The sequence below is a fragment of the Trachurus japonicus genome, chromosome 22 (assembly GCF_045865225.1).
Source record: "Trachurus japonicus isolate A0001 chromosome 22, Traja_1.0".
Lineage (NCBI taxonomy): Eukaryota > Metazoa > Chordata > Actinopteri > Carangiformes > Carangidae > Trachurus > Trachurus japonicus.
In genome coordinates this window covers 22,484,922-22,505,477 of record NC_140928.1, presented here as the reverse complement: position 1 = coordinate 22,505,477, position 20,556 = coordinate 22,484,922, and the positions used below count along the sequence as shown (strand labels likewise).

General features: G+C 43.8%; 1 protein-coding gene across 3 annotated transcripts in view; it reads right to left on the bottom strand.

Annotated features, from left to right (window-relative positions):
* runx3 (RUNX family transcription factor 3) overlaps positions 1 to 18,914 on the bottom strand; it is a 46,651-nt gene extending 27,737 nt beyond the window's left edge. The window contains exons 1-2 of one of the 3 annotated variants that reach the window (XM_085768472.1): positions 18,297 to 18,914; positions 17,803 to 17,913 (exon numbers count right to left, since the gene is read on the bottom strand). In XM_085768472.1, the coding sequence (XP_085624598.1) occupies positions 17,803 to 17,860 (58 nt within the window). In that variant the 5' untranslated portion in view covers positions 17,861 to 17,913; positions 18,297 to 18,914. Of the gene's footprint in view, positions 1 to 8,484; positions 8,702 to 17,802; positions 17,914 to 18,296 lie in introns of those variants that run through there. The other 2 variants (XM_085768474.1, XM_085768473.1) reach the window with 2 other exon arrangements.
* Positions 18,915 to 20,556: the final 1,642 nt, after the last annotated feature.

Sequence of the window (20,556 nt, the reverse complement as noted above, 5' to 3'; positions counted from 1 at the left end):
TGAGACAACAGAGACTCGCTGCCTGAACGCAGACACTAAACTGATGACTGTGTGCTAGATCATCTGCACAGGATGTGTCAGCCCGGGAAACATCAGGGTTGCTCTGTTTTTTCACTACAGAAAAAACAAAAAACAAAACAAAGCGCACAAACAAAAAGATCTCCAGAGTCTCTCAGTGCTGAATCAGTCTTATATCGCACACCTTATCTGTCCTACACTTGATGGACAACACCAGCCGCGCGTGTGTGCAATATATCAACACCACAAACCACTCAGCTTTCACTTTGAAATGGCAAATCAGTCAGCGAATCCCCTAAACAGTGAGTGGATCTGTCGGCAGTGGTCAGATAATCCAGACTTGGTGCGAAAAAAGTGAGGCAGTCCTGCTCAGCGCCTCTCTTTCTCTTTCTCTCCGCTCAAGTTTGAAAAAGGTAATCGCTACTAAACAGGCTGAGTTTGCCAGACGCCTCTTCAGACCTCACCGCACTCCACCGGGGGAAAAACAAGCCCGTACAACTAAATTTCTCAAACCCGAAAATACAGTCAAACTGCAGCTGGAGTTATATGAGTGTCCCTTTTCGTGCGTACAACTTCTTGCAACTTTATCCTGGTTGGATCTTCCCACAAAAAAACACACACACACGAGGTTTCTCTGGGATAAAAGGGGATTGTCCTGTCGCTCCACTTGGATTTCCTCAGGTTTATCCTTTATCGCAGGAACACAGGGCGCAAAGAAGGAGCCGTGAGGCTGAACGGAGTGCAGACTGCCGCGATATTATTTTACCCGAGTCATTTTAGTGTTTAGTGGTTGGGAGTGTGGAGATGATTTCCACCAATGAATCTGCTGGGTTGGGCTTTCACCAGGCCAATCAAACCTCTCCGCTGCTCCTTCTGCAGCCCTGTGCTGTTGTCACACACCAGCTGAATTATTAATACAGGTCTGTGTTTCTCTCTGCTTGGGTTTTAATATATTTTATGGACAGACCTCCACATGATAGAGAAGATGTGATATATATGTATATATAAGGGAAATGTTTTTGGTTTTGGTTTTTTGTGGAGGGCTTGCTTGCTTTGATAGGACAGCATAGAAGTGAATGATTCTGAATATAAATTGATTTTACATTATCGTCATAAAATAATCATAAAAGCACTCTTGGCGAGGTGAAGCAGCTCTAAACGTGTTGGCATTAAATTTGATGTATTTTAAGATGTAAAAAAAAAATCCAGTTCTTAATCCGGATTTTTATTAGTTTTATAGTGACTTATATTAAATCATGTGATAATAAACAGTAAAAAGTGAAAGATCTGCTCCTTTTAACCAGCCACTAGTTTATCGCAGCACCTCCTCTGCCCTACGTTTTATTGGAGCTGTTTATATTCTTATCTACAGGAGGCTTTAGGCTTCAGACGCCTGTGGTTTTACTCTCATTTATTCATTTTGAAAAGCTATTACATCTGGCGGCTTCGCACCTTCTCTCCAGGTCAATGAATTTTTCATAAAGTGAAATTATGGGTTTAAGGCAGATTCGTATCACTTTAATTGACCGAATAGAATTAAATAAGAAAATAAAAGTGTTTTTTTTCCACATCAAACGACACAACAGGGCAATAAGTGCGTGTGCCAGAGGCTGAATTCATTAACAGTCTGAGATGTTGAGGGTTACACCGGCACACACCCTGCGCACCCTCCGCCGTGCTGCTTTCTGACACTAGTTGGCGCATTTGCCTTTTCAATCGCTGTCAGCTCGGATGGTCTCAGGCAGACATTTCACATCTGCACAGAGCAGCAGGCGTTTATCTGCGTTCTCACACACTCGGAAATCTGAATTAATTCCGACTTCAGTTCAATCAGTTAAACAAAATAAACGTTTGCGAGGCGTTTTTTTTGGTCGTTGAAAAACGCACCTGAGATGAATGTTCTCCTGCATTTATCATTTGAGTTTTTCCACTAAAACACAATCAACTTGATTATTATTAAGAAATTGAATTATTCTAACAGCAACGACTGTTATTCGTTTAATAGTCACACTGAAGCCACGCGACTGAGTAAAGTGAATATTTCCATCTGTTAATACAATATTTACAGATTGATTCATTCAGTTTTTCTGTATTTTACTGTAAATGCACGATTCATTTCTTGAACTTCTTTATATAATGTACCTGCTCCGGTGTGGTGAGCACATATGGAGTTTATTATTTATTATTATTAGAGCTTACATTTATTTTTTCACGTTTTTCTTCATGACTAGACTTAGAAAATTAATTAAAATCTGTCAACTTTGATTTCAAATAAAACAAAAATAAATAAAATGACGAAAAACATGAAATAATCAATAACTCGATATCAATTAAATTGGCAACACTTAACAAGTCGTGGATTTTAATTGAAGCGCGTTTTAAAATGCATTAAATCAATGGATGTTTAATTGAATAATTTTATTTTTAACGTGCTCGTGCCTGCGCACGTGCGTGGCGGTTTTCAAGTTGTTTACTTGCACGAGAATAAATTCGGTGCAGTTAAGTGGCGCGAGGAGTCATCGGAGTGGCTTCAGACTTTCCCACAATTTCCTTCCTAACGCACCGATCCAAGCCAGAGAGACGGAGCAGGAAGCAGGTGAAGGATGAAAAAAAATCAAAATCAAAATAATAGACGCTGACCCTGACGGTGCAAGTGTCCAAACGAGGTGTGATTATTGGAGGTTAGCTGTTTATGTGGGATAAATCCTGAAATGACTGTGTCTGTCAGGTCTGGTGGTGTGTCAGTGCAGCACTAACACAAGTTAAAAAAAAAAAAAAATACTGTACAGTTTATATACAGCAGCTGCCACACATGTCTGAATGAACTGCTGAGAAAGTGTTGCAAAAAAAAACAAAAAAAAACTAATCTACACCAAGCATCTGTTGTTTGTCTCCTCTTTTTCCTTTAGTCTCATCTATATTTTTGTTTTTGTCTTTTCAGAGTGTCTCTGTTGAGCTCACAGAAATATGAATCTATATGCATGTACATGACGAATAAAAAACTCACTACTTTATCTTTCACGTTAGAAACCCCACCAAAAACAGAAATAGTGCATATTGAAGCCCTGATAGTGAAGTCATCACCATCTTAACATGAGTCAGTTCTGGTGCTCTTGACTTGAAATTGCAAATCCCAGAATCTAATTTCACAGTGGGATCCCTCTGTATCACAGCAGCAGCCCAATCTCTGCACTCCCAACTACACGAAGAAAATCATCTCTGATCAGATCACCTATCATGCAGCCTCTATTTTGAGAAATGCTCAACTGGGACAATGACAATGCCAGTGATATTTTAGTCGTCCTCCTGCCCTAGTTCATTATTAATATGTGACCACACGCTCTAGCTATACCCTGCCCAGCTGTAATGTGCGCTCCGGGCGCCTGTCACATTTAGACCTCCACATTTCAACATGCAGTTTCTACAGTTTCAGCCGCACAGGCAGCGAGGACAGAGCCTGTCGTGCCCCTGAACGATTTTTAATGATCCGGGTGGGTTGAGCCTGAAATCAAGACAGAACTCCTGGAGGATATGTGAAACCCCCGGACCCACTTCAAATGGGCCTCAGCATACAAGACTCTTACCATTGCAAATGGGAAATGGATACTGATACTATGGATGTAAATCAAGAAATCACATCGTTGTTTGCCGATGGGTTAAAAGTTGTGACTGAGAGGTTGCCTTAATGACTGTAGTGCTGGGCCTGAATCATAACACGTACGCTCATGACAAAATAGGAATTCAAGAAAACGGTCGTTAGCTACATAGAAACCAGGAAGTCTTTCTACAACAAATTGTAACTCATTTGCATGATTCATTTATGACACAGGAGACACAGGAGACACCGTAACAAATTTACTTAATAAGGATTTAAGTACTCAGAATGTCCCTTGGAGTCCTGACCAAGAGGCAGTAACAATCCCTCCTTTTCTGCATCTGTGAAACCAAAGGAATCCCCGTTTACTGTCAGTGCTGTGTGTGATGAGTCAGATTGTGAAGACTTAGACTGAGAGTGTGATCCCGATTAGCAGAGAAACCCCGTGGTCGCCTTTGGGGTCTGTAAACCTATACCTGACTCTAAATGCCACCGGTACTGTTTTCAGTGCCACTGAAAAGCAACTTTGAAGACGGGGACGGTCTGGGATACGTGGAGATCCCTTCAAAGTTCTTCCTTTTTTTATTGAATATGATCTATTAGCCTGTGTAAACTCCCGGGCTATTTTCAGACATGCACACATAAGCCCTTGGATGGGTAGCTATTCATTTGGAAAAGGGGGCTATGGGGGCAATTAGAAATAGTTTGAGGTTCAGCGATGACATAAGACAAAGATTTCTATCTTTAGAGGAGCTGTGGCGGTCACACATTTCTGTACATTCACAAATTACAGGGCAAGCTTTGGCCCTCAACCCACCGAATGCATTCCTTCCGAAAAGTGTCTGCTCGAATTTCAGCCGGGGGTTTCTGCTCAGTGGAAATATGAGTGTTCTGAATGGACGACTTCTATGAAATGGAGTTTTATTCCTCTCGGATTAAATTAGCTCTACTTTGGGGCTTGGGGTATTTTTTTGTATGACTGATGAATTCTGCGGTGGCTGTGGAACGCCAGGCTTGTTTACCGTTCCCTCCCTTTTTTTGAAACATAGCTCACTATGAAATGGATTTTTCTGCTTGATATGACAAGAGTGTCTGTGATTAGACTTCTAAGCATGATGTAAGTCACCAAAGCCATTTGTGCCAGTCCCCTCAAAGCCAAATCATATTCTAGCGTCAGAGTGTTTATATACACAAGTATATGGAGAAACTTTTAAACAACAGTGAGTGGGTACAGACTGTTTGGGTTTCGGGCTCTTGCTGCTCTGATGGCTGATTCTCTCTCAAATTTTGATTACATAATGTGTCAGCACATCACAATTGGTGGTCATTTTTGTCCATTTTGATGTTCAGACAAGAAAATAGGAAACACATTGAACAGTTTTGATCACATAAATTCCTCTGTTATTTTTTCTCCACCAAGGCTGTCTGTGTTAGTTTTAATGATCACTGGAATTCATTTGTGCACTCAAACTTTGTTTTAGCTCTTAATGATGCTAAAACCCTGAGTTTTTATTTTAATTTGTGTGGTTAACTTCTATAGTTTTACTCCTTTAGTCTTAAGACATCCAGTAAGTCATGAGTGTCAGGTCCCAATTTCAGATCCTTGAAGGCGTTTGGAGTATACATTATCCCTAAAGTGATGAAGAGGATGGTGACATTTCCAAACCCAGCAGCTAATTACTATGTAAGCACGATGAACTGAGATGCAGCAGCCACCAGATGAGACAATGAGCACATTCATATCATGCATCTTTAATACTCTGCTTTCATTTTATAAAAGGTGCAGAGCGAAGCCAAGGGCTTATTAAAGCCCTTTGAATCAATTGAGCACTATAATGGCTGTTGGGGGACGACTCCAACTATGTTTTTATTTCTGTCTGCTGAATGTAAATGGGCTTCTTAAAGACTGCGTTCATTTTAAAAACACCAAGCATGGACATGTCCATTTGACACTTCACTTCATACTGAATACATTATGGGAGGAGTTTGATAGTGATATCAGTAAATGTTTCCCAAAATGCAAAAGTACAATTTTAAAATGTAATTCGCTTTGGTACACTTGAACGTTGACACTTTTCAAATGGAAAAAAAAGATAAACCTATGGATGGATTATAAAAGATGAAACCAGTGGTTTCCAGTCTTTTTTTGCTTTAAGTTTGAGTGTCTTATTAATTCTACCAAAACAGGCAGCTCTTCTTCTCTCCCTTTTCCTTCTCAACTTTTCAGATGGTTTCATTTAGACAGCCTTTCAAGGCCCAAAGAAGTTAAACTATCCAATCTTTCAAAAGGATTATAGAATAATCCAAAACAACTACCCCATTAATCATCTGACGACCCTCTGGTTTATCTTGTGACCCTTTGGATTGTGGCCAACCACCAGGTTGGAAACATCCTGACTAAACTTACTGTTTGTAGTGACAACTATAGCTCCAACTTGAAAAGCCACAGCTCTACAAACTGATGTTTTACTATTAACAATCAAATAGTATCAAATGTTGTGTATCAGCGACAGAAGCAGCTTTTCTGAGGAAAGCCTCCTCATAATACTGTTCCCTTATTCCATTTTTTGTCAAGAAGAAATAACAAATGATAAGTTGATCTCACTATCAAAACAATGCACACTTTTAAAATCCAATTCAAAAGTTTTACTGCTGCAAAACATTTTACAGTCAGTTTCCTGAAATGTTCTACTCTTATCTTTAATGATGATATTTTTGTACTTTCACATACAACTTTAAACGCGGTACTATTTACAATTATCAGACTTCTTCCACCAACACTGGTGCAGATCAGATTTGATGACCAAACATACTAGTTTTAATACCAACACAAAAGTCAGCACTCTCCTCTGTCTTGTTAACAATGCCCCTAAAAAGCCCTGAAAAACCCAGTGATACTCTGACGGCTTCACTGTGATTGGGGGTTGAATGTGGTCAGGCCCCCTCCCTGTCCTTTCAGTGGCAGTTCAATGGCACACCACACCCGAGTCAGGCAGGGGGGAACTTGCCGTAAACCCCAGTGTCACGGTCGCTCCGCCCTCACATCATCCATCGGGTACACTCACCCAACGATGACAGTCAGCAGCCTGTGATGTGGTTTGCAGGCCTGTTTATTCTTTGGAAACCCACTAAAAGTAGCATTGGATGGTAAGCTCACCAAAAGGCCCCAGTGCTATTATAGGAGCACTTTGGGTTGAGTTTTGATCTGGTGGGATTGTAAATAGGGCCCTGCCTTGCTGCGGAGCACCACTTTTGGGCTATATTGTTTAGTGTGACCTGAGGGAAGCTTTCTGATATTCAGGCTGATTTGTAACCTGGAGAGAAATGTAAAGTCCAAAATTGATGGGACTTGTAGAGTTTAGTGTTGCATACTTTACAAGGACATCAGTGTATGTTTTTCATAATGTTGACGATGATGGACAAAGGCCTATGAAATATACCCTGCTCTACTTTTTCTTCATTTTTCTGAAGGACAGAGTGTATTTGTTTCCAGGGTCTTTATTTACCCCTGAAAGTCAGTAACTTTTAAATCTAAATGAGTCCCATAAATACATCAACTCCCCCATTTTTTTCAGTTGTGGTTTTTAGTGTGAGCTATAATCATTTCTCATCTTTCTTTGTCTCTGTGTCTGACTGTCTATTTGTGTGTAACGACACACACACACACACGCACAGATCCACATACACACACAAATGCACAGTGTTTCTCTTTTTCTGGCGAGAGCTTCTGATGCAAGGACGGCAATCTGTAATCTGTAGTAATTGCATGTTGCAGAAAAACATTTTTCCGCTGTGGTAATCGCTGCAATATGTGCAGTTGTGTTGCCAAAGTGACAGCACCCCCACCCCCTACAGACACACATACACACGCACACACACACAGAAGCACACATACACAGAGTATCCTGACTCACTCTGACTTTAAATGTAGTCCAGAAAAAGCTTTGGAGACTGCTCCTCCTCCGAACGGCTGAGGGACAGACACAAACTGTTGCATTGTGACAGACTTGCGACCACTAAGCATTACACACACCTGTGGTGCTGTCAGGCTGCATTCACCTTGTGCAAAAGATTTACAGTTCCTGCCAGTGACAGTTTAACTGCCATGCTGCCACGGTGCCAGAGCCCTGCCAGAGCCCAGCTGCCACACACAGATCAGGAGACGAATCTCTCACAGGAGCCACATCAATTCGCTCTCTGTGCTCCTGTTTAACAGCTATCTCACATTGCAAGCAGGTGATGAAATTACCCGGAGCGTGTCTAATACTAGTTCCCAAATAATATCTATAAATCGGTCCCAGAGAATTGAGATTTTGTCAGAGTTCATGTTAACTGCAAGAGCTCCAGTGACGGTCTGCGGCTGAACCATCGACGAGTATTTATCAAACCATTGTCTGACGTCTCGCCACTCTGACACCAGCATCTACTGCGGCGCAGGTTTGTGAGGTCACCACCACCGTGAGACTTAAAGCAAACTACATTTTACTTTCTCACCGCCACAGCAGATAAGCTCGCTCGCTCTCTCGCTTGCTCTCTCTCTCTGTTTCACACACACACACACACACACACACACACACACACACACACACACACACACACACACACACACACACACACACACTCTCGCACACACTCTCGCTCTTTCATTGCAGCTCAGCAGCGCCACACATTTATGATATCATTACCCACTGCGTCATCACACCCCTATGCTCAACGGAGCCCCAAACTATGTCAGTCCAGTCGGGCTTTCTTACGTTGCACTTGTCTGCGTGTAACCACACACACCTAGAATAAGGACAAGTAATGCTCAGAGACATTTATAGATACACAGCACCAGACACCAAGACTGCAACCAGACTGTGTGTGCAAACCTTTTCCTCTCTGGGCTGCTACTCTGACTGCTGAAGCCATCCAACCTCCCAGCAGTTGAACTTCCCTGTGTCTCTAATGGAGTCTCTGTCAGATCAAACAGCTCCCACTGACGAGGAGAGGAGACAGATCGCAGCGCTGGAAGCCGTTCAGTCTGACAGCCCGAACACGTTTGACTGGCAACGCAGTCTGTGTCTACTCTTCCATCGCTAGGGATCCCACACAAATATAGTAGCGCCACCAGTGAGGGGAAGAGGGGGTGAAGAGCAGGGAGGGGGGGCAAGTGAGCCCAAGCCTGTCGGCTCAGAAAATAAGTTGTGAGGCGTCCCTCTCACACAAAAGCAAAGCCCCATAGCTCAGTCCTTTCTCAAAATGAAATCGCATGTGAGCCGAATATTAGGAAGTGCGCATGGCTTCCAGCAACCACCAAGCCGTTATAGCAGAGCCTGTAAACCACATTTTCACCAGCAGACAATGCCCCTTTGTGCTTGTTGTGTGGCTGTCCCCTCTCGCCGGAGCCCAAAGAGAAGCCCCACTCATTAAAACACAGCGAAGATTAGAGTGAAGACGTGACGATGAGTGATGACGAGGAAGTGTCACTTTTAGATCTCTGGTTAATTAGTGACAGTCGTGTCAGGAGGGGCAAGCAGGACAGTCTGCCCTCATTTAGCCCCATGGCGAGCGGGGTCTTTGATGTGGTTGCATATGGAATGCTGTTGTTCATTCCAGCCTGCAACAAAAGCCACATGTTTTTATTTTTTGAGACTGGGACCCTATCACTGTGAAGGAGCACGGTGAAGGTACGTAATGTATGAAGTGAATGACGTGAACGTTAACGGACAAGGTGCACAGTCAGAGACCTCTCTACCTAGCAGGCACCGGGCCAGATGTCTTGTCTCTAGCTGCGTTGTGTCTTTTATATTGAGGTGGTTCATCCCTGTCGATTGTGCATGAATGATGTTACTGCACACACACACATTCAGTGTGAATACACACAAATACACACAGTGAACACATTTCAAACTTTTCAACTATTGTCATCAGTGTTTGTCCCTTTCCGCTCCTTTCATCACTGCCGAGGGACTCTTTCAACAGGGGTCATTCCAGGTTCTGTCACACTCATTCAAGTGCAAATAGACTTCAAAGAGCCCCCAAATATTGAATTTGCATTTATTTCCCTCTTCAGAGGGGTTCAGCCTCCCGAGCACCATCTGACTCACCGCAAAATCCAACCAGATTCGAGCAGGAACCCGGCGCTGGTTTCCTGACAAGTGTCCGTGCCACTTTCCTCTGCAGACGTGAGACAACTCTTGGAAAGTACTCAGCTGGCCCTCGGGGCTTTTCATCGTAAGGAAACAAGGGTGTGGCGTCTCTCAGCCTGCAAGCCAAGGAGCTCAGGAGAGTACTTAGACACATAATATTGTCATATCTCATAAATCCAGTCTTTTTACCCAGTAAGTGATTATTGTCAATCATTCCAATTGATTTCAAATTAAATCAACAGAAAATTAATCAGCCCCACATGTTGCCGAGACTTCCTGCAGCAACTGCCGAGAGTCGCCGAGTTGCATGCAACTCTGTGATGTCTTGGGCTTGACTCCCAGTTCTAGATTAAGCAAACCTAATTGGAGGCTAAAACGTATTTTCAATGGAGTCCCTCCATTCAAATCATTGCTTGAGTCAAAGACTTGGCCTAATTGGGGTCCGGGAAACCACCCGTGTGTCCGAAGTGACTGAATGTTTCCTCTCATCATCTCCATCCTTAATCAGTAGTGGCGTTGCCCGTGTACAGTTAGCACCCCGGCCACGTGGAGCTAGCATAGTAAGGCAGGACTTTTCCCTCTTTGACTCAGAGCCTGAGGCGTTCATTGAGGCTTTGCTGTAACTGCACACTAATCCCCTGATTGCTGTGTTTAGGCCCGGCACGTCGCTGCTCCACGTCAAGGCGGCCGCGACTAACGACGAGCTAATGACACAACGATGACAAGGAGCGTTTGTAAACCCAATCAGAAGCCTGGAGTCTGGCTGCCTGGTGATTAGGTTAATCAAACTCTATACTGACTGAATGACTGGCTCGCTGTCTGCCTCTTATGTCATCACGCTGATTAAAGGGGAAAAGTTGTGCTCGAGTCTGTCAAGCACTTCTAACACAAACGTATGTCTGCCAGGTTGGCAGTGTTAGCACGGCTAGCTGTCATGCTATGCAGTGGAGGCTTGAGGGGACTCCCTGTTTAATTGAGGACTAGCTTCATTTCAGTGTTGTTTCACTTTAACAATTGGATGCGTGAAGACACAATCCTCTCAAACCCCCTTTTAAGCTTTTTAGTACAACAGGTATACCTCAACATGCAAAGACCTTATCTGGATAACACTTCTCACTCTGCGGACAGTGAATTCATCAAGGTTGTACCTCACAGGAAAGCCTCACTGGTTAGAATCTATGTCCTGTCACTACAAGAATAACCACAATACATGGTCGTTGATTTAATATGTCTGTTTTTTTTTTTTTAAACACAGGCACTTTATAAAGTAAAGGAAGCAGTGAGTGATATTTTTCAGTTAAGTCCTCTGCTGTTTAGTCACCATGTGTGTAATCGTGCTGGACTAAGGCATCAGGAGACCATATGTTAGTCCTGACCAGCTATTACAGTGAGGTCAGACAGCATTTACAGGGGGAAAGCGTCACGGTCATCATGTTGACATGCACTGCTCCTCTCTGACTCAGCAGGAGGGAGAAAAAAAATCAGCCGATGGACTTCTGCGTGCGTGCGTATGTGTGCGCATGCAGCAGTTCATGTGCATGTATACCATAAAGTTTCCTGTGTGTTCGTGCTCGTGACAGCGGCATTTTCAGCCGTGAGAACGGTATTTGCAGCAGACAGAGTGACCTCCCAGCAGCCAGACTGTGGAGAGGAGATGGAAGGGACACTTCTGCTGCACAGCTGAGGGGGAATCCCTGGCATAGTGTTTCCTACTGAACCAATACAGAAGTGAGCAGCTGCACAGAAAGTTTACTCAAGGGCAAAACCTGATGCAATACAGCGATAATAGATTTTGTGTATTAAAAAAATCATACTTTTATTTTTTAATATGCATTAAACGGTCTGTTTTGGTATTTTGGCAAATATTTATATTTCGGACCAAAACTGAGGTGTCAACTAATCTTTGGTTTTATGGGGGGGTTGTGTGTGGGATAATTTCTTGTGTCTGGCACAGTAATTTCCTGGTTCTTGCCGTCATCATGTGGTTGAGAAGTCAAATGATGAAATAGTCAGACACATAACCTCTGCAAAACTGCTAATTATCAGTTTTACTTTGCAGGTTTCGGTGCTGGTGGACAGGGAAAGGCTGTTGACCACTGTCTGCAGTCTTTCTGCTAACTTAGATAACTGGCTGCTTGCTTATATAAGCTTCATCAACACTCAACTGTACAGGAGTGATCTGAACCTCCTCGAACTCCTCATCTCTCAAAACTACAGAACTATCCTTTCACTCATCGTTTAGTCAAAACATAAGTGATAGTGCTGAGCTCCCACTGCAGTGCAGAGTAGAAAAGCACAATTAGGTGGCCCATTACTGATGCAGTTAGCAGCACTGTCAGTTATTTGTAACCCCCAATGAATAGTCCAACAGAAAACTAAAATCCCATTTTTGAAATGCTGTCTCCACCAAAAAATCAATTCCCTGTGGTCAAAGTTGTGTTTGAGGGGAGGGAAGAACCAACCCAAAAACATGTTTTATTGCAGCAACGACAACTAACTGTATGTAAACAGGTTGAGGAAAAACTTCTGGGAAAATAGAGAATCAGAAAACATTTCATAGCCTGCAGCCTCTCACATCCTATCATTATCTGCATTTTTCCTCCACCGTAATTAAGTTTTTTCTTTATTGCTTATGGGAAGAGGGGTAGGCTATAAGGATGTTTTGAGCATGATTAAAGTTGCTCATAATGAAGTGAAGATTCAGTCTGGAGGATGGATCTTTTTTGTCTGTGAAAAACATTCCTTTAAATCCTTTGATGGTGACAGAGTGAGTTCCTCTAGGCCTCAGATCTTTGCTAAACTTTCACACATGATAAAATAAAAGCCTCCGTCCCTCCTGTGTTCCATCTTATGTATTTAAAAAGAAAAAAAGAAGAAAAAAAAACCCTTACTGTCTGCTGATATGTTTCTGAACATGTGGGATCTCCATAAGTTTGAGTCATTTTATGTGCTGCCGACCAGACCCATGCCCGCCCATTAAAGTAATTTGTGGGTTAGAATGCAACTGTAATGTTAAAAACAAAAGTGCGCAGCAATCGGCGATGTGCTTAGTCACAGGCAGTTTTTGGCTTTTCCTTCTCTCTGCAACAGAAAGGATGTTGTTGACAACATCTGTTTAACGATACAGGGAGGGGTCTAAACAATAAGTCTTCTTCATCTGAGTCAAACCCAGGTCACTGCTCTCTCTAATTGTAACCCGAGTCACTGAAAACAAACCAAACCTGTGATGGAGCGAATGTTTTATTTTTTAACGTTTTACTTTGACTGGTTCATCTTCTTTCCAGCTTTGACGAGAACTGCAAGCAAATTCCATGCGCCAGTATAATTGCTGAATAAATTTAGGTTAATAATCCATAAATTAGCTTAAAATAATACTTGTGTTTTTTCTACAACCCCAGCCTTACCATGTAATAAGCTGTGGGGCTGGTCTGTGGTTTAGGGCGTAGGTTTAAAACAAAATTAAGAAACAGAAAATTGCGAGAAAGGCTTTTCCTTAATTTAGTCGTCCACCATGCAGGACGGATGAGATCATGAAGAGTCTAATAACAGTGATGTGGCTTTAATCATTTTAACGTACGGGTTTATATGAAATATTATCAGCTCGTAAGTGAATCAAATGAACCGTTAAGAAATGAGTCATAGAAACTGAAGAGCCTCATCCGGTGTGGGCATTCGATTTCTAAAAATCAAGCTTGAAGAATTTAATATTCATTTCCACCTCATTATTCAATTATACAAAGATTTTCAAAGTCTGCATATTTTCCTGCCGACACGCGGTTTGTTCTTGTTTCGATTTCTTTTTCATGTCAGCTGAGGAAGTTGCTCCAGACGTTATAAATTCCTCTGACGTGACGTCACTCAGTTGCATTGTATCTGGTCATTCGTGTCTCCCATACCAGTTATTATTTAACCACCACTAATAATCATGTAAGACTATCGTACATATTTGCTCCTCTCCATGTGAGGATGACCTCAGTCAATGTGTTGAGCATACATCCACTGAGTGAACTGTCCTCAGGGCTGATACACACTGTCAGACTTTAACTCACTCTGGATGAGCTGTGTTAAAGGTGCTGAGTATTATTTTTGCCTGCTCTGACTCGGGTCACGTTCTCTCCTCACTGGATGCTGCGTCGGGGGCGATGCACCTCCAGTTTTACTTTCCAGAAGAATTACAGAAACCCCCCTCTGGGAATGTTTGTTGATACAAGTTGCTCAACCTTTCAGGACACTTTTTTTCCCCCCCTTTACAACATAAATCCATATTATCAGATTGGCTGAAAGGAACCTGGCCCCTGTGGTTGCTTGCCGACCACCAGAAAATTGTATTTACTACTACACTTAGCACGACTTTAACCTTGACCAACACAACGTTGAACGCGGCGGTTTGAGCCCCCAAAGTGTACAAGGGCGGAGGCAGGTTTGGGATTAGTCAACCACATAATCAGCACGCCCCTCTGCATGCTCTACCTGGAAGCCATTTTACTGGCAACTCCTGAAAGTGTTCCCCATAAAGTCGTGTTGACAGACGGTGAAAACGGCGAGACGGACCAAAAAGTAAATAAGTACCTCCAAAAACGTTTACAGCCCTAATCAAGTCCAGAGCGTTTCTTCTATCCAATATGCCTTCAGAGTTTTATAAATAGATATTATACTCGGCTAAATTGGAGACAGGATTTCGCCGCTCTGTGGCTGTCATGCGTTTTCTATTATTTGCTTTCACTTTACAATATTGAAACTCTTAATATCTGATTTCAGTCGGCTCAGCCAGTCTTCATGTTTTGGCGTCACTGTGGGGCCTCACACTCAGCAGGATTTTGAATGGGATCCAATCAAGCATGTTAATTTAAGAGAAGAGGAAAAAAATCTTCACCATATGACTTTGTTATTAATAAATTCACCAGAGGCCAGCCATGTGTTCTGTTAAATTTATGGTCTTTTTCTTTTTTGAGCTACTGTATAGCGCCTTTTTATTTGTCAGTGGTATTGAGCTTAAAATTCGTCTTGAGTTTTATCCTCTGTGAATGATTCATTTTAGCACTGCAGACGTTTAAAGTGTCTCTTTCTCACACTAGTGCATGCGTCTCTCTGGGCTTTTCCCTCCCCAACACTTGTAGAACAAACCAGACCACCTCCCAGAATCCTCCAAAATAACCTCGCTACAACTGTGGTGAGGCATGGCACGTTTCTCACACACAAGCCCTCACTTCCATTCATGCAGCGCAATAAGCCAAACATATAAAACCATTCCCACCCTAATAAACCGGGGCCTTTTTCTCTGCCACAAAAGGAGCTGGCTCCCAAAAGCGTAACACTCTTAAAAAAACGGACCCTGTATAAAACAGCCTGCAGGCAACATGGCGGCCCTTCCAAGTGGAGGGAAATGCGGTGACAGAAACCGAGCCAAGGATATGACCCACCAAACAGCCCCAATCACAGCTGCAATAAACCAGGTACCCCACCTGATGCAAACACTGCCAATGTCAGGATCGGAAAACCCAGTAAAGTTTATACAACTCTGCTTCACAGGGGGAAAGTCCGGTGCTCTTTTTTTTTTCCTCTCCTTTTTTTTCTGTTTTTTTTAGTAAGGTGTCTCAGAAATGCTGTTTTCTAACTAAATAGTGCTGCTCAGTGAGGGTTAGCAGGTGTAGCCCCATTGTGGTTATTATCAGTGAAAAGCAGCAGCACTAGAAGTCTACATCAGATTAACGCCTCGTCGATGCAAAACTCTCCATCTCTCAATCTAAGTAACTGTCAGACTGTCGGCTGTCTGTTGTCCTGTAAACTGGGTGAGAGATGCCATGAGAACGACAGCTGCTCTGTCTGTTCTCTATGTGACTTGGTGTGCATGTGTCATATGTTTTGTGTGCATGTCTGTGTGTGTGTTTGTTTGTGTGTGTTTTTGTGTCTCCCTGAACTTTAGCGGAGAGCTGAGGTTTCTGAGGTGAGGCGTCCTCTCGCTTCTCACGCGAAGTGCATCTGATGTTGCACATCACATGCTTACATGTGTTCTGTGTCTGCACTGTGAGATAGGCTGAGATGTATAAGATGCACCATATCACCACTTCATTTATACAGATAGTCTTGTTATTCTTTGTCTCAGATGGAATGGTTGAAATCGTTAGATTTTTCGATCAAGAATTCAGAGACTTCATGATTCTTGTTTCTGTATGTGTCATGTCTCGAATGAATGAGACGTTGCTTTCAGCGGTATTTCCTGACTTCTGAGGACATGAATACATTATTTCCATAAGCTTCATGTCGCACAGTATTAAAGTCAGAGCCCGGGAAGCCAGACATTTAACAGTCTCCTTGATTTTCTGTAACCGTTCCTCTTAATTTCAGTTTGATTTGAGTCTAAAAAAGAGAACCTTGGCCAAATTGCTTTTCCTGTGTAATGCAAGTTGTTAAACTAACCGCTGGGGTATTTTGCTTACATGAGGTAGTCTCGATTTGAAATGCTTTCAGATTGAACTGGAGGATTTAATGACTCTTGGCCTTTGTTCTCTCGCAGTTCGGTTTCAGTCTCCTGACAGAATGAATTGTAAAAGGATATTGCATATTCACTAATGATTTCCAATGGATGATTACAGCTTTAAATGCTTGTCCCCCCCCCCCCCTCCGCTTGACCTACTGTCTCACATCCCCCTGCTCTCGCTGCCCTGGTGGGGCCGAAAATCAAAATCAGGCACCCGAAATCGCATTACGTCGGAGGTTAGAACGTCTCCAAAGCCTGATAGATGGCATGCATGAAACCTGGAGTCAGTGACACTCTGATCTGTAAACAGTGCGGAGATAAAGCGATGCAGATCCAGCGGTTTGCAGAGAAGAAACGGAGGGAAAAGCCTGAGCCTTGTCAGAAGGAAATTATAAATGCCTGGGTGTCTGTAGAAGCTGTGAGAACACTGGAACATCATCCCCTGTCACTGCGGTTCCACCGAGGATATCAGAGGACTGTTCTCATGTGAGACGCAGATGTACTGTGTGTCTGTGTGTGTGTGTGTGTGTGTGTGTGTGTGACTGTCTGTGTCTGACTGTGTGTGCAAGAGGCTCCAGAGATTTTAAGATATACTCTGCAAACAATTAGGAGCTGGTAGTGCTTCTCCTGTGGCTGTCTCTAATTAACACTGCAACGAGGCCTTAATTGGGAAGGAGATTTAGTTTTTTTTCTTTCCGCTGCCTGTCAGTGGCTGTCTCAGTGGGAACAACTCGAGTCCATCAGATTAACAACTCCTCTCCAAAAAGTCTGACCACTTTGTGTTTGTGTTGCTCATCACTTACAGGAATAAACACACAAGTATTCAATTTAAAATCAGGTGAAACTTTCAACCTTTCTCCACTTCTCCTTCACTCAAGAGCTCCACTGTTTGCAAGTAATAGCTGGCTGATTGGAATTACCATGGCAACAAATGGCTTGTTCATTGAGGCCAGCCTTTAGCGTCTCCAAGTATAGTGCACTCACCTCACCACACAGACCAAAAGTACCTCCTGGAAGTAAAGCAGAGTGAGAGAGCCTAATATGTTTTTTTTTTTCTTTTCTCTTTGCTCTTTTATTGTATTGCCGTGTTCCAGTAAAGGGCCCAGTCACATGGAGCCTCCAGCTCGTATTCTCACAGAGAGCGCAGAGTTTCACTTGATAATGAATGTCTGTGGTGAGAATCCCATTATGGCGCCACTCCATCAAGCCTACAGGAGCGGAGAGGCAGAGGCCTTTAAGGCCATATCAGTCAACTGGATGAGGGCTACCGTGCAAATCAGATCTTTGTAAACCTCCCCAGCACACGTCTTAAGTGTGTGTGTGTGGACAGAGAGATAAATGCATTCACACTCCACAGAGAAGCGCCCAGAGCTCACAGTTGAACATGTTCATGTCGGTGTTTTTTCTTTTTCTGGTTAAAGAAACAAGTTGTAAAACTGATAAATCAACACCTTGAAAAACAACAACAACTGGACAGTGGACAGAGAGTGGGATGGTGGTGGGAGGGAGGGAGGGAGGAAGGGAGGGGGTGAGTGGTGTAAATGGGGGGGGGGGGGGGTTAAGGGAGGATCAGCACTCACCTCTGAGCAGACTGCTGCTGTAGTTGGAGAAGGAGTCAAAGATGCTGTTGGATGCCATGACAGGGAAGCCAGAGCGGTGTGGAGCCCTCGCTGCAGTCGATCTCCACCGACCTTTGCAGAGGGGATGAAAGGTGGCTTGAGACACAGACCGAGAGAGTGCGAGGGAGAGAGAGAGGAGAGGAGAGGAGAGGAGAGGAGAGAAAGAAGGAAGGGGAGCACGAGAAGACAAAACTCCTGGAGCTCTGAGTTCGTTTGCAACCAAGAATCTAGGGTTTGTGACTACCACAGGAATCTCAAGCCACAAGCCTGCAGAGAGAGCAGCAGCATGTGTGAGCAGCAGCACCAGGAGACGTTTGAGAGAGGAGTGGAGAGAGAGAAGGGTCAGAGAGAGAAAGAGAAGAAGAGGCACAAAGAGAAGAAAGAGAGAGAGAGAGAGAGAGAGAGGCAGTTCACAAAGACAGAATCTGTGTGTCCAGGTGTTGAGGTAGACTCACCTGGGCTGGAGATGAGGGGGGGCCCACCTAACAGGGCTAGGGTAGTGGGAGCAGGCCGGCGTGGAGGTCTGGGTTTGTGGTCCTCCGTCACGCAGCGGGCTGAAGGTCTGAGGTTAGCCAGCTAGCTTGATAGCGTGGTCTGTCTCTTTCTTTATCTCTCGCGATGGTGGTGGCCAGACTGGAGCATCAGCGCTAGTAAAAGGCTAAAAGCCACATCTGCATCCTCCTCGCCATCCTCCGTACAGAGACGCACACACACACACACACACACTCCCCTCTGTGAGTGGTGGAGCCCACGTCACATGTCACGTGAGGTCACCGGGCCTCTCCCTCCCACCTTCTCACCCTCCCTCCCCGCTTCTCCTATCGTCTTTGCTTTTTCTCTGGTTTGGGTTTTTTACTTTCCATGCTTCTCCTCCTCCGACTCGCCGTCCTCACTCTCACTTTTCATTGGTCGTCCAAGTTTTGGAAACATTCTATTTTCTTTTGAGTTCAAACCAGGCAGCGGCCTGCGCCACTGTGGCTCACTGAGGTTTACAGAGAGCACTGAAACCACCGTAGAAGTACTGGAGAGGCATTAAAATGTATTAAGCCCCAAATGCAAACACAGGGGAGAGAAAGAGACACGAGCAAATGAGATGAAGAGAGAGAGAGAGAGAGAGAGTGAGAAAGAGAGAGAAATGAAAGATCGCTGTGGCTTTGCCACTGCTGGGAGACAGGAAAGTGTTGTGTCTGACTGATGAACAACACTGAGCGTGTTATTCTTGACTGTGTATGTATGTCCTGTGCTAGTTTTATGTTTGTCTGACTCACAGCACATCTGTGTTTGTAAGAACCAGTGGTTTTAGGCCTGCAAAACCTCCACCCTCACTTACCACTTGATAGTATCATAATCTAGGTCTTATTAGAAGCAGCGCTGCCAGTTGAGTCCTCTCTTCACTTGCATCTTTCATCTTCTGCCTCGTGCTCTTTTGAGCAGATTTTTTTTTTATATATCACATTTTGCATCACTTGCGCATAAACACACCATCTAATGCATTTATTTCACACTGAGAGAACAGTTTCACATTTACCTTTTTTTTATTTTTATATTTCCTACGAGTTTCCTTGTGCAGAATGAAAAAAATAGTATTTGCGGGCTCGTTGCGTGGTGTAGTGTCTTTCCCCCCGTGAGACTGCAAAGCGATTTAACCTGATTGTGGTTTTCACACTTTTTCATTTTCTAGGTTGAATTTATGCACTGAAAAGTTTTCACTGATGTGGCTACTTGAACTATTTGCACAGTATCACCTGGTATCAGAGATGTTATTTTAGACCAATATCATCTCTCCCTTTTCTCTAGTTTTCTGCTGGGAGTTGATTTGGAAGTTTCTCCTGCAGTTATGTGAAAAACAGGAAATGATTCATATTGCTTCAGATTCAAACGAGCAGAGACAAACGTGCAGGCACAGAGAAAGACGAGCTGTTTGCTGTGGTACTGTTAACCTGACAATCTTGTAGCGCTACAGTACATGTGTATATTTGTGTGTGTGTGTGTGAGCACAAATCACTGGCATTTGCGAACCTGTGGTATCTACACTTCCTCTCTCCTTTCTCCTGTCTGTCAGTGACACACTGACCATGTCTGGCCACGGGACAACAGACCCAAACCACCGTCTGGTCACTCATGTGACCCAGCTGCTTTCCCTGAAAACCTGTGTGTGTGTTTGTGTGTGTACGTGAATGTTTCTGTTCTGTTTCACACTGTTTTGTGTATGAATGGCAGCCCACGTTGTCCCTTTGCTAATTGCTGGACAAAACTGCTGCATGGACCACAGGATGTGTTTGTATGTGTGTATATACAGTACCATGTTCTGAGTGTGTGTGTGTGTGTGTGTGTATGAGAGAGAGAGAGAGTTTGCCGCTCTTCCTGGTAGCCCGCACTGCCCTGTAAATGAGCAGTTGCCGTTGAGTTAGGCGGCAGCGCGGGCTAAATGACACGGCGTGTCGGCAAGTGTGGCCGAATGCTGAGGCCACAGCTGCGGCCCCAGGGCTTTTATCAGTCCGTCCACACGGCCACTACAGGCCTCTGACTTAACCTCACACACAGCGAGGCTTCCTCTTCTAACACCTCCGTTGCCTCCCAACATGGCCTCGGCCCTGGCCTGCCAGCTCGGGGACAGATTACAGTTGTGCGACTCTGCTGAACATGAGGTAGTGCTGTCACACAGGCCCACAGAGAAATACTCCTCTCTGCAAGGCCACAGACATGACGGCTGCA